Raw genomic sequence first — 15,566 nt, 5'->3', positions numbered from 1 at the left:
TCAATTGTCACTGTTATAGCATTTTATACATGTCCCAAAATTTTAGGCTTTATTGGAATTTTACGGTAATCTGTATAATTCGGTATACCTTACCGGTATAGGAAAGGCATGAATAATTATATATGTTATACCTTGATTTAGGTAGATATTCAAGTACCTAGTCTAGGGAATATCGAATGCGTAGCCATTTCCCGAGTGGAAATTGAACCTACAACTGTCGTGATTACCGTGAGAAGCAATGACGATAAGCCTTGCATAATAAATTTGTTTAATATAGATTTAACAAAAAGAAATGCACATAGTGTGTAACGATGTACCTATACAGCGATATGGAAAAGATATATATATATATTTCCAAGCCAATTATGCAAAACACGATGCCTTGGACATTGGACTTTGAACTATCAGGATAATAAAATAAAAAAAACATTTATTCTAGGTTTTAATGACCTAATGTTGGCATTTAATGACCTAGTATTGGCATTTCTATCTTATTCATCATGACAGAGCATTGCTTGGTCTACGGTTAGTAAAATTAAAACGTTAAATAATTTAGACAAGCACGAAGTTAATAATATAGGTGTTGAGTGGCGGAACTCTACCCCGCGCTTTGCCTCGTTACCAGATCGAGAGCGGGACTCGAACCCACAATCAGTCGCGCTTACAGTCGCACGCTTGCCACGTCTTACCTCAAGTGTCAAGTTTGCAAGGAAAAAACTTGATATTAAATATTAGATTGATATCACGTATCATTTACTTGTTGATCGGTTAATTAAATTTATATTTCTTATAATTGTAGGTCAAAATAATATGACTAAGCGATATTTATATGCTTCGATATCTTTTAGCTATTTGTTTTAATCACGGGCAGTAATCATTTTGTATAATTTTATCTATAGGCCTGTGTTTATAATAATATTATATATATGATTGGTTCTATACATATGAGGTCAACTTATATTGGAGAATTCTAAATTTTGAAATCCTGATATTTTTAAAACGTACGAATTTTACCGAACAAAATATTTTAAATTTATATAACTTTTTCAAAACGAACGCTAAATGTTAAGTGAAGCTTGCCAGAATCCAATAGTGACTAAACTGCTTTATATCGGTTAAGCGGTTTCTGAGATTAGAGCGCAGACAAACAGACAGAAATTTCAAAAATAATTATTTTAGGTTCTATTACATTGCCAAATGCCCTCAGTAATATTTTTCTGATTTATCTTCCATGGACAGATACCGATCAGTTACAATTTTATAAATATAGATTTATTATATCTTTGACATTACCGAGAAGGAACAACAACGCTTACTTCAATCAAACATTGATGGGTGCGCAGATCTTGTCCTTGATTTCAAGTGCACTTTAAGCAGTCGGGTTTGTTTATTGATATAATGTTAAAATCATAACAACAATACTGGTATATATTAAATCTTATAAGAATTATAAACATTAAGTTATTTAAAGTAAGTAAATAAAAAAGAAAATGAAAAATAAAATTAATGTTAATAACCCGATAATTAAGGCACTAAAGCAAAAATAAAAAGAACGGTGATAAAAATAAATTTAAAACTTTATGACAAGTAAAAAGGAAGAACGCAAAAGACAGACAGTTTGATGTAATCATACTTTGTTTGTCCGTTTGATAGAAATCTCTTTATCGATATATTGGTCTTAGGAAGCGAATGATATCTGTATACCTTCCTTCGATGATTACTGACTTTTCAATTATTTACCTAAAATACTTATATTTATTTATTTATTTACACTTTATTGTGCACAATTATACATTAATACTTCTTAATCTTAGATGAAATAAGATAAGACAAGATCATTTATATGTTCCCTTTCCTTTTTCAGACAATGCCTTCACCCAGAAGCTTGCAGCAAGGACCTCAGTCTCCCCACATACTACGCGCGCTTCCACGACCTACGCAAAGAGTATGTACGCGCGTACACACTGAGGGCGGTCACGAGGGCTCAGCCGGCGCCACCTCCGCCTGACCACCCTGGATCCTTAGTGGATATGGTTAACTGTATCCTTTTTCAAATTGAATTTAACCAAGCCTAATTGAAAATTCGAATTAATGTTCATAGAGGTTTCTGCACGAGATCTATTACGGAGATTATCTATTATTTTCTTAGATAGATTTTTTTTAATGTTTTGTTTTCTTGTATTCTAATACAAAAAAAGAATATTACTTAGAAAACATCAACGATAAAACCTTCTTATGAAACATTTTTTGCTTATTCGCTTTTAATCTCAGCGTACAAGATATCAATTCGCTCGTTTAAAAAAAAGTTAATCATGCACGTAATCGACGATTAATTATAATAATTAAAAATGTTTAGTATAACTTAACTACATATATATTAAATCTTATAACCGGATCTGGCGCTAACCGTGACATCAGGCCATAAGAAACTTTTACAAAAACGCCATGAATTTAATTTATATTCCAATGTAAATTCATTTTATCCAATGTAAAATCAAATCTTGAATAATGTTTGTAGTAATTTGAATTTTTATTAACTAATAGACGACTAGTACTTCGTCTGTATCTGTTTGTAGGCAACATTTTGTATTCAAAATTAATATTATATATGTTTATACATGATCGATAGTCGGGAGTCCTGTCCTAACTATGGATATTAAATTTATAGATTTATGTCTTTAAAAAGTGTTTTTTTTTCGTTTCCGTCCAGAGACCAGAGTCGAATAAGGTTATCCTGATATATACGAGTATACTAGTTTTATCAACCTTTTTCTTGCAAAACAACCTGATGTGATGATAAAGTGATAGTTCGTTTCTCAGCCACTATTAGCAAAATTTTAGAATAATCTAAGACTTGTCTGAAGAGGCAGACTTGTCAGATATCGATTGCACATTGATAATGCCACATTGTTTATTTTCTGCCTTGAAATTGGCACTTATATTTTTAGTCTATACTTATATTATATTTAGATATATTTTTATCTAAATGTTATATGCTACTACAGATTCGGATTAGGCGTATAACGTTTTCGAAAATATATATATAAAAGAATCTTATAATAACATTTTTTAAAGTCTGTTTTAACTTCTCTCTTCGTCTGCATATCCGCAAATGTAACCAGTACATACGAGAGATTCGTACAAATTAGATCGTAGAGAAAATCTAATATAAATCTATATAATTAGTGACTTCATAATAGAATAGCTTTATATTTAATTGAACTTGGAAAATCTTTTGATGTGACGTAAAAAGTCAAAATACTTTAAATACTTGTAAGTTTAAACTTTTACTACCCTACTGCATTAAGTTAGATGTTCACGCGTTTAGTTCACGCAGGGCACTTCAGGCATGTAAAACTCACTTTTAGTACAAATAGATCAAAACCAAGAATAATTCATGAATTTGAATACATTGAAAAGATTATTTTATTTTAAAACGGCTATACAACTGTTTTATATTTTATAATAATAATTAACATACAAGATATATTGACGATATTCATTTCAGTTCGTTTAACACTAAGGTGTCAATTTTTTAAGAGTTGGCAGTTTATATAAAGTTACAAAGTATTAAATTATATAAAATGTTTTTTCAAGTGGTCGCGCATCCTTAAATTTTTTAATGGTAGCTTTGTCTTTGATTTTTTTTTTGAAGAGCAAGAAGAGGAAATCACAGCATTTAAGCCACGATATCGAATATCGCTAGTAAAATTAATTAAAATTCGCTTACTGAAGCATCAAATATATATATAGTTTAGCATATATAGCACATCGTAATATAAAATTTAAAAAAATCTCAAACTGAGATATCTAATACAATACACAAAGAAACACGGCCATCAAATATTCTTATATATTTTTTTTAAATATACTTATATAAATAAAAAAGATTTTATTAAATATTCCTAGTAACCAAATCTCAAGTCCAAATTACCTTCTTAATCATTTAATTTCTCTATCTTTTTATCTTTGTTCGTAAAATAAAAAGCTATCAAACTACAAATTAAAAGCAAGTTCCAAGGAACCCGAGCGGAACTTCGAGAGCGGAGCGGTCTTGTAATATAATATAATTATGTAGCTTATAATTATTATCTATTAAAATCACACCGTCTATTGTACCATATTTTTTTTGGGTAATTACGTTCATACTGTCACAATCATTCTTTATGATTAATTTTATTGTATAGTACGGTTTTAAAATATATAGTACAAGGCGGTTGTACGGCAGCGGAACGGTATCGTCTTGTAAACGAATCCATGAATTATTTTTATTTCTCGACTCGTTTTTTTTTTAAGAAGTAAGCGGCGTTGAGTACCGCTCACTTCGTCTTCAATTAGGGCGAGATTTCTTTCTGTCACTCTACTCTGGACGATATGAGTCTTTAATATAACTTTCTTGTCTATACTTGCATTATAGAAGGCCATTGTAAGGAAAAAGAATAACTATATTAAAAAAATGTTTTTATTTTATTGTCATATACTTTTATACAAAAAAGGTGAACAACAAATTAAAATATTAGAATAAATTACTTACTTTAGAATAATGTTTAATATACCTAAGCTATATTACCGTAAAGATTCACCTTAATCAATTCAGTACTTTTTGCGTTAACGTGAACAGAAAAACTTTCATATTTATTTTATTATTAGTAGGATGTACAAGTCTTATCTATTAAGAAACCAAAAAGCTTAAACATTTTAGAACTCTAAGGAACCCAATATAGATTACCATCTATGCATATATTTTAAATTTTATATGCAAATAAACTAAAGTGCTAAAAACATAATTTACAAATAAAAATTATCAAGTGCTAAGATTATTGCAAATTATATTTTTAATTTACATATTATAAAAATGTATAATTTTACAAAATAATGTATTTGTTTTTCCAAGCAATATGATCCTTATGTAAAACAGATTTAGGTATAACACCTTACGCAGGCGAAAATTTCTACGCAGCGGAAGTGAAAGACATGGCCAGTATAATACAAAGGATAATATCTGATGGTATGTACATATAAATTATCTTGAATTTAAATTTAATTTTTTGTTTTACATAAAACCTTCCAGGTTCCTCAACCTAGCTTAAAAAATCTAATATAAAAAAAAAAAAAAAAAGATTTAAACGAACAACTTTCACGTCCTGTCATACTCGCCGATCATGACATTATTTTATAATTAGTGTTGTTTTTTTTTAAATATTTATTTAGACATATTACCGTATTCTCCCCTAAATCTGTACTTGCCTAATACAAAGTGTAACTTTAATATGAAAGTATATACTTAATTAAGTTATGTACATTTGTAGTAAATTTGTAAATATACTAAATAATATATTTTTATTTTTATTTATACAGTTAATTACAAAAAAATAACTTTCCTTGACTCTTATTACGTATTTAACAAATACGTTAACCATTTTTGTCGTTAATGAACACTTTTTATACTATAAAGTTGTAATGACAGAGATAAATTAAGTGCCATGTTACAGCGACAACTAATTTATTTGAATGCTAAAACCTCTTTTATACTATTTAAACATATATTACGTAAATGACTAAATTAAGATTTCGTAAATAAATGTATAAATTTGTTAACTATATTTCTATAGATAGATTAAGAAAAAAAACATAGCAAACATATTTTTACATACGTCAATGAATAAATTAATAAGTTTAAAATTCGGCAGAAACTGGGAAAACAAAGTGTTTTAATGGGAACGGAGTGTGACACTAAGTTCTCAGGTTCCCTCTGCCTATTCTGCTATGCATGAGTGACTGACAGACAACGCACAGACGAAAATAACAACAAAGGAGAAAACAGGATTAGTTTTAATATAAATTGTGGCCGTTTCGCATTAAACTGGAATTAATGTTTTAATTTTGTTATAACTTACACTTATATGTTTTGCTTCTCTTTACCCCCACTAAATGCGTGTGAAGTATATTTTATATATTGTAGAATTATGCATTCTATTGTCCAAAAATGTTCTCAGCTTCAGTTATAGAATCTTAAATCAAATAAATCAATTAAAATTATAGAATTTTATTTAGTTTTTTTTAAAAAAAACCGCTAGTATTATCTTTTACTACAAAGCTAAGTGATGCTATCTTTTTTTTCAGGATTCAGATTAGAACTGCCAGAGACCATAGATCTCGTTTTGGAAACTGGAATTTGGTAAGTGATATAATTTTTATAAAATGTAATTTTGTAAACATAATATTATTAAGTAATTCTTATATATAATTTTTATATGTCTAGTTCATTTGGTTGAAGACTTTTTGTTTTTATATACAAATATGATAAATTTACATATTTGTACGAAAGCTATATCAAGATTATTTTCGAAGACCATATTAATTTTTATATTATTAAAAGAACGCCTGTTAAAAATGTTCTGCAATAAACTTAGCTGCACAGCTACACAATAGGAACCGAAGTTATTGACCGAACGTTTGATATCTTTATGCATCTCCATACAAAGACAGAAAGAACCTACTAGGTTCATCATCACTTCTTAATACATTTAGGTCCATTTGGCGACATCTATATCCACAGGAAATGTATTAGTATACAATTTTAGTTATATATTAGTCGCCATTTCAAAGTTATTTCGTAAATAAACTCTACAAACACAACATAACAGGCTTCTTACAAGTGTTTGTCTTGTAACTATTGTACTCTTGCGATATACAAACATTGTAACAGGTAAATAATGATATTATGTCATCGATATTTCTATTTAATTGATTCTAATATTTGTTTTAAATTATTTATATTATGTTTTAATATTTTTTTTTGTGATTTAAACCTCATTTCAATTGTTAAATAAAATTATTTTTATTTTTATTGTTGTCGGTTATCGAACCCATATCCATCGCGCTTGAAGCTTGGTGGGATAAGTGATGTAAAAAATATGTATATGTAGTTAATTTTTTCAAATAAGAAGATTTTATGAATTCAACTTTTTAAATATAGGCAATACTCCTAATGAACTTGAAAAGCAAATGTGTCCATTTAAGTAAACTACTTAAAAAATTAAAGCCAATTATACTGAACGATAAATAGTCTTGGCCCAGACCCAGCTGTCAAATACCTCTCAATTCCGGTTTGTAGCTTTTAGTACTATTAGTTTTATTAACTAATTAATAATTATATTTATTAAAATATATGAAATAATATTTTTAATAAAATAGGTCACATTAACAATTTAAGGCGTAAGTGTGTGCCTATAAACGAGACTGGTTTTGGGTTAGATCCCCACTCGAGGAAGTGAAATATTTATTGAAATTTATATTTTTATTTCGTCAAATGGTGTCGAGGCAAAGCGCGGCATTGAGATCCGCCACTCAATACGCAATGCCTCCAGAATTTAACGGAAAGTGGAGAACGGAGTGTCTTAACACTAGGTTCCCTCTGTGTACATCAACAATCAAATACATTAATAACTACTTTCCTCTTAAAAGTCGTATGGTTGTGGACGTGATATTTCAAAATTCGGCGAAAGGTCGGAAAATGAGTGTAAAACACTTTAGGTTCCTCCTGCCTACCCTGCTTTGGGGATACAGCGTGAAGTTATAATCATAAACAGTGATTATCATGATTATTTCTTATTATCTATTTATGTAAAAACAAATACATAACTTGTGTGCCCTTCGACACAGTATAAGAACGTTCCATAGTTTACGCAACAGAGTGAACCGGCTAGAGGACGCGGGGACGTTTGATAAAGGTTATGAATGAAAACCAAATACAGGAAAATTAATTATTATTGTTTTAAAGATTTTTTTTCTTGTAAACAATATCTCCCATGGCGAACGGAGTATCTTAACACTAGGTTCCCTCTGCCAACCCTGCTGTGTGCGGGGTACAGCACGACCATTTTATGCTTCTGTGGGAAACATTTGTTTCACAAATAACGGCGTTCTATACATTCTGTCCACATAGAAATTTTACTGGTTGTGTAATTGAATCTTTTGCTATATTTTCTCTCAACTTCCTGAAAGAAATTCGAAACTACAACCAATCATGTCTCAACTAACACACGAGGTGTGGCGATTCCATAAATATTAAAACCTAAATTATTAACCATTAATAAACCTTAACCCTAAGTTCAGACGAACGCGAGGAGACGCGCGCGCCGATCGCGAACTTAGGGTAGGTATGTTTGCTAGTGGAACATCAATTGTAGAAAATGTTCATATACCTACATATTTTTTATTAATTTATCATATTATAAGTGTTTGATATGTTGAATTTCAAAAGGTAGTTTTTAAACAAATTATATAAAATTTATTATAAAAATATTTTATTTCATATCGTGAACTGTGAAAATCAAAGAAATTGCTTTGCGATAGGACAATTTTACACTCCTTACTTTATAACTTACCTATATTTTATAGTGATTGTGTAATATTCTGAGAGTAGTATAAAAGATTATTTTTAGAGTTTCGTACTTTAAAAGGTAAAAACGGAACCCTTTTAGGGTTACTCTATTGCCCGTCTGTTAAGACCATGTATCTCGAGATGGCAGTAGGTATAAAGCTGAAAATAATTCCAAATATTCAGGTCTTTGGTCCCTTGAGGCTTTAAGTCTCTTGAAGCCCTTCTTAGTTAGAAACAAAAGATACGAGCATGCATCGATTTTGATGCTGATGCATACTTCAGTAATCGACATCCGATTTAACCAAATCATAAGAAATACCTTAATAAACCTAAGAAAAATTGCAGACTTATATTTGTAGTTCTTTTCATATAAAATAATGCATATACTAGCAAATTTAAGTCTTTTCTAAGTAGAACTTAGAAAAGTTCAATTTTAAGATTTCCCGTTGAGGTCAAAACGAACAATCCCGATATTGATGCAGAAGCCTCTATGGGCGACTCGACCAGCACTTATCCGATTTTTCCTTTTAAAAATCAAATTGCAATCATGTTAATTTATTTCTAAAATAAGATACAAAACTGTAAATAGTTGTGTAAATGTTGTGTTGCTATAAAATAATTACTAAAAATTAAGAACCAATATTATCTTTCAACAGTAAGAAGCAATATTTACACATTAATTATTTCTTATGTAAATAAAATTACATCGATAAGATAAGAGCTGTTGCATTATCGCCGTTAACTTAAATGCAGTTTGGACTATCGTATAATTTATTTTAAGGCACATTCATGGTAAGCTTAGGCAAGCCTAGTGGTGGATTTTAGCCTGGTAATATTCATAAGAAAAAGCAGTAATCTATTTTTTATTGAAAAGCCACAAAATATATCGACAATTTTAATTTACTACTTTTAATTTTCTTTTCATATATAGCTTTAGCCTGTAGAAATGTAAGAACTAGACCACCGCGCTTATGTGAAACAAAATAATATTAACTGAATATTATCTAATTAAGTATTAATCTCCCTAAAAACTTAAAATATTTAGTATTAAATATTAAATCAATTTGAATGAAAATAACTTGAAATAAATATACATATTATAGGTCATTCATATATTTTTCTTATCAGCAAAGAAATTAACCAAGTTCCTTAGTACAGGGCGTATCGGCGCTTGCGCATCGACTGCGACAAGCGTAACTAATCGCATTCTCAGCTCGACCGTCTTGACGTGCGGACGTCTACACTCCGTAACACTTGAGAAATAACAAAAAAATACCATCTCGCCACATGTGTAGTAAAAACTAGCCTTAAATGTGTTTCTAAGTTGTATCTAAGTGTTTGTTTTGTGTTTTTGTTAACATTAACGTCTGTCGACTACTTGCGATAAGAAGGTGAGTATTGATAGCTTTAGATAATTAGCTGGTCTCCACTGATATTGGATTTTATTTAATGTATACTTATTTACAATGTTAATGATTTTCATTTCTATTATGTTGCGTTTATTATACTTTATATAATTTGACAACAAAAGATCAATCTATCGTTCCTTTTTGCATAGTTTATTACTAAAAATTCCTAAGAAATCCATTTTATGTATGTATGATACAAAATATCACTTCCCAATAATATTAGAATTTTAACCTATTGATAATGTAATCACTGTTAACTACATACCAGTTACATACATAATTAATTCCGATTAAACACATTTTGATAAACATTTACGTTTCTTAATTTATACAAATTAATGAACTTTTATTCTAATTAAAAAAATGTCTTACGATACGGTTTAGAACACGTGTTTAAGAAAAAAAAGTCTTAAAATTGTGAAATTATATACATATTTATACACATGGTATAAAAGTTATTAAAGGGTCATCTAATACATCCATTTTTAGTCATGTTTGCCCTGTACTACCTTAAGGAATAGAAGCGAAGGGAGATGTTTTGTTTTCATGCTAGTATTATTAAAATGTAAAAAGATACAGATTAAATATTTCCCTTTATTGTAAAAAACGAAAACCTCTTTAAAAGGTTATTATCTAAATACTCTTTCAAATAATACGCTAACATAGCCGTCTTAGGACATGACGGGGTCCTAACGTACTTACAAATATAGGGTCCCGTGTCTCTTAATATAAAAGGCACAACTGAGCGGCTTTCGTAATAGAAAATTTACTTAATATACGCGAACCAGAAGTACTCTCTGCTGAATCAAATTACATCTAAATAAGCTGCATTCAGTGAAATTATTTTGATAGTAAATGAAACTTCAAAATCTATATATGTTTAGATTCTAAAGGTGTAAATGTAAAACTACTATGTCTTAAGTCGTTAAAACTTTTGCACTAAACGCTTATCCGCAACTCATCCAACAATGTTATGAGATTTCGTGAGAAAACAAATACAATACAACTAATTTCCAGTTTGTGTTATGTACATTTTGCGATTACAATCATATTTGAGATCTAGAAAAATATCATTTTAGAAATATTACAGAACTGTTTTAGAAACAAGTTAGTACTTACATACTTATAATTTATATGTTTTTTACGTATGTAATTATACATGTACACATATTGGCAAGCGCGAGTCGGGCTCGCTCACCGAGGGTTCCGCGCAAAAATTAGTGGCTCGAGCTTTTTCTGAAATTCAGGGTTAGCTCTTTCATCTGATACCTCATTTGAACCAGCGGCTTTAATATCAAATTATTCCCCCATTTAAGGCATTTAAGGATTTCATCACAAATATATAGTTTTCAGATTTTTTCCTGAACGAGTACTAAGTGTAGATGCTAGCTGCTAAATTCCTGAAATAAAGAATCTTGACAGACAGAGTGATCCTATAAGGGTTCCTTGTCCTTAAAAAGTACGGAACCCTAAAAACAACAACAAAAAAAGATTTTTTGAGTGTAGCTTAAAACTTATATAGTAGCACTAACGCCGAACATTTCTTCAAAGTTGATTTACGTTTGTAACCCGAGTGTTGCGAGCTCCGGGCGACACTCTTATTACAATAGCACGTTTTGCAACGTCGTCGCCGCGTCGACAGAACGAAGGGACGTTTAGATCGACGTGACGGACGAACACGTTTTTTTTGTCATGCACTTTAGTTTTTACGTGACTAAATTTTGTTTACTTTCCTCCGTTTGGGTATTTCGCAGGTTATTGAGTTAAATAATATTTGGATTTTAGTTTTTAATATTTTTAGGTTATTTTAAAAAAATGTTATTTATTGCAGCAAAGTAATATCGCAGTCATTGTAGCGTGGTGTTAGTAGTTGTACTGTAAACGTGATGGGTTTGGGTTTGATGCCCACTCGGGGTAATGATTCATTTCCATAGTCTGGTAAATTAATTACCGCTTTCAATTCTGGCAGTCAATACGATCGATTAAGCGGAGAACGAGGTTGACACTAGGTTGTCTGATTCTCTTGTTTCTGCACATGAGGCCTAAAGGATACGGTCTGGACAAGGCTGGACAAGGCAACCAATCCAACTAGCAGCATCATCACAGGTTATTTTAATACTTTGTTCGTATTTAGGTGTTAACCTAAACAAGTGTAACATAATATTAGGTATCTTCTATCTCATTTTTAATTAAATAAAAATAATACAAACCTATTTTATTGTATTTATTCTATTTAATTAGACTGGTTCGAGGTAGTTAGAAATCTTTCAACTGCTTTACAATGGAATCGTTTTTAAAAAAATATAATATTAATTGTGGATTTCCATTAGGAACTCCATAGTTACGATTGTAATTGAACGAACGCTAAATCTGTCAATGTATCAGCTTGAACTTAACTACAGTTAAACTACATTTAATTATATATATTTAAAAATACGTATAATATATAAAATATATATCATATCTACATAAATAATTCGATATAATAATTTCGATATATATAAAAATAATATATAAAAATATATCTACATAAATAGTTCGATATAAACGGCCTCGTCATCGTAAACAACTGTACTAATGCTAGTGTAGAATATTTTTTCGCTGAATGGCCGTCTACGTGTGCAAAAGGCATTATACAGTGGCAGGCAGATAGCAAGCGGATGGTGTCGAATGACTGACACATTTTTTATGTGTATTTAGAATACGCAGGGACTCTCCCTGTCAGAGAAAGAATCTCTCATCTCTTCTTTATTCTCTCTTTACCTTTTTGTCGAAACAAAAACACTCACAACAAACATGACAAATGAAAATATTTTAAACTTTAGTTATATTCCAATCACACGACAATGGCGCTAAATAAAATTAAAATATTTCATTTCCCAATGCAGATCAAATTCACAACCACCGTGCTTACAGTCAAATACTACTTACTACTCACTCCGCTAAGATAAGCTCGTAAACCATTCACTGCAGATTGAGGTCAAAATCGGCCTCATATAGACTTAGAAAATGTTACCTAGGTATAAAAATATGAGGCTGAAAAGACTTCAACCGCACTATCTGAATGTTCTTAAAATTAGGTGCCGCAGTGAACGTGTTAAATGACTAATGCTATTATAATATTGATATTATAATAAATTATAGACACACACTCTTCCCGTTACTTATTCTGGTAAATTGAACCGACTTTGATAAAGGTGTATTGTGAATCATAAACGTGTTGACTAGAGATGTCTCACTTTGACTCGTGACGTAAATAAGATAATCATTATTATGTCCTATAAATTATAGCAATGAAATATTCTATAGTATATTTATATTTATATTTTTTACACATTCATAATTTATACACGTTTCTTTGATTTATATTCGTTGTTGTAAAAGTGTTCATAAACAACTGGCATGGATACGTACGTATATATGTATATAATTATGTATGTTGGTATTTGAATTAGAAATTTTCATAGATTGTAGCCATTTGAGCTTATTTCTTTTTTTTGTTAATACTGATTTTAGATTTATCAAGAATTTGTCAAGGACGTCGCAAAAAAAAACGAAATTCGAATTTTACAGTAACTAGTAGCTAATACTTCTACTTATTAACTTTTTTTGAGTGTTAAAGTAAAACAAGTGGTATGTATAATATAACGTTTATAAAAAAAATGTGACAATTCTCGAATCAGCCAACCATTTTTTTGATCGCGCATTCGTAAAAATCAAAACAAAAAATCTGAAAAAACGATGCCTAAAGGATATTTATGTGGACACGGTTGGTACGGTTACTCATGCTTAACATATCGTATTTTAAGTAGGTTCGCAATACTTACGCCCGAATGTAATATTAATACTAATATAATCGTATAGTATAGGAAATAAGTATACACTGGAAATTTTAATATGCTAAATCAGTTTCACGCTGTATCCCGCACACAGCAGGGTAGACAGAGGGAACCTAATGTTAAGTCAGTTCTTTTTTCACTTTCCACTTAAACTCAATTTTTCTTAAGAAACCAATACAAATATCTTACATTATAGGATAACTGCAACAATGAAGTCAATATGCTAATAAAACTTTCAAAATAAAACTTTACTTCAAAAATATTATTTTTTCGAATGTCTTCGGTATCATTTTATTTATTAAATTACATCTAATTTCGTTCCTTGTCTTGCTTGATTGAGTATTGCTTTCAAGTAGTAATATTATATTAGCAATGTATGTTATAAAGCCAAGAAGGGGCAAAATTCAAATACATTATTGGGCAATACCTCTCGTTCGATATAATCTAAAATAATTGTATTACACATACATTATACATGATATATTTATAAATTCTACTTTTAAGTTTAATCTCTCCTACATTTTCCTCCTTTCTAGAAACCTCTATCATATTAATGTTATCTGTCTATTTGTTTTTTTGAATTTACTAAAATTCATCACAAAAATATCACCAAATCAAATTTTATTAGGTACATTATACCTATCTACCTGACTATTACTAAAGTAAGGCCTAACGAGTAACTCGCTATCATTGTTTAGGTTCCACATCCGTCACCCAACATTGTCTGAAGGGATTAACCTAACTTATCGACGATGTTTATATAAACGAACGATCGGTCGGAGCCGCCAAGATTTGTTTTTTAAATATTTCATTTTATATCGACTGTCATTTTTTAAATATATATCTTCTGTCACTTGGACACCGTTGGCTCATTGGAATTAGTTCAACGAAACACGGATACTACAGATTCAAATCTTAATAATATAAAGCGCGGTGTTAAGCTCTGTTACTGGGAATCGTTTCGAATTGAACATAAATGAACAACGGAGATATTTTTTATTCTAGGATAATACTATCAACTTTTGAGTGCAGGAGCTGCGTGAAATCACTAGTATATAAATTACTAGTGGACAAGTAAAACGTAATATGCTCTTGGCATTTAGCACATAGCAATACAAAGGAAACTCGGTTAATAACAAAAAAAATTAAAATTCTATATAATTTATTGTAGTCACGCGTAAATTAAGTCTTATGATTACAATATTTAAACTTTTACGCTCTAACGTTTTGACTCGTCCCGCATTTAGACACTCCATTCCACTGCTGGTGGGTTTGCTGTTTGGCGGAACTCAACGCCGCACATTGCCCCACCATGGCGGTGTCTAGTAGGGATCACACACTACCATCACGCTTACAAGAATGGCCTCACAAGAATATTCAAGAAAACACATAATTTTAGATTAAATATAGTAATTTAATGTCGTATGTTTTGTAAGTTAGAAAGGTCCCGGGTCACATCGCGATAGTCGCTATCTGCATGACATTGGCGATATGAAGGAAGGATTGTCAATTTTGATTCTGGACTTAAGGCAATATACTATTTTTGCTAAATTTGATAATATAGATATGAAACCACTCCAAGGCTATCGGGGCGTAATGGGGCAGCAGAGTCTAACTGTAAACACGATAATTGTAGATTCGATGTCCATTCGAGGGAATGAAGTCAACGGACACATTGAATTATTTATATATTTGTTGAATTATTTATGCTAATGATGTAAATATCTCCCAGTTTAGTTGAATTTGAGTCGTTGTTTCCCCAAGTAGGAATCGAAATGGTAACCATTGCGTCTACAGTCAGATACTGTACCACTGCTCCGTAACTGCTTCTCAGTTTTTAGTTTTTACTATTTAAATTTGTCTCCATACAATGTTGAAAATTACCAAATTTAGATTACTACAACTTTGAAATGTTAGAAGTGCACAATTTTT

General features: G+C 30.4%; 1 protein-coding gene across 2 annotated transcripts in view; it reads left to right on the top strand.

The window, feature by feature from the left end:
* The window catches only part of fus (epithelial splicing regulatory protein fusilli), a 91,457-nt gene that overhangs the window by 58,490 nt on the left and 17,401 nt on the right, over positions 1–15,566 (top strand). For both annotated transcript variants that reach the window (XM_085193945.1, XM_085193944.1), the window contains exons 4-6: positions 1,865–2,040; positions 4,919–5,008; positions 6,124–6,178. In XM_085193945.1, coding sequence (XP_085050071.1) covers positions 1,865–2,040; positions 4,919–5,008; positions 6,124–6,178 — 321 coding nt within the window. The remainder of the gene's footprint in view (positions 1–1,864; positions 2,041–4,918; positions 5,009–6,123; positions 6,179–15,566) is intronic.

The sequence above is a fragment of the Heliconius melpomene genome, chromosome 12 (assembly GCF_056956725.1).
Source record: "Heliconius melpomene rosina isolate 202511_hmr_F chromosome 12, ASM5695672v1, whole genome shotgun sequence".
NCBI lineage: Eukaryota > Metazoa > Arthropoda > Insecta > Lepidoptera > Nymphalidae > Heliconius > Heliconius melpomene.
This window is presented reverse-complemented; position numbering and strand designations above follow the sequence as displayed.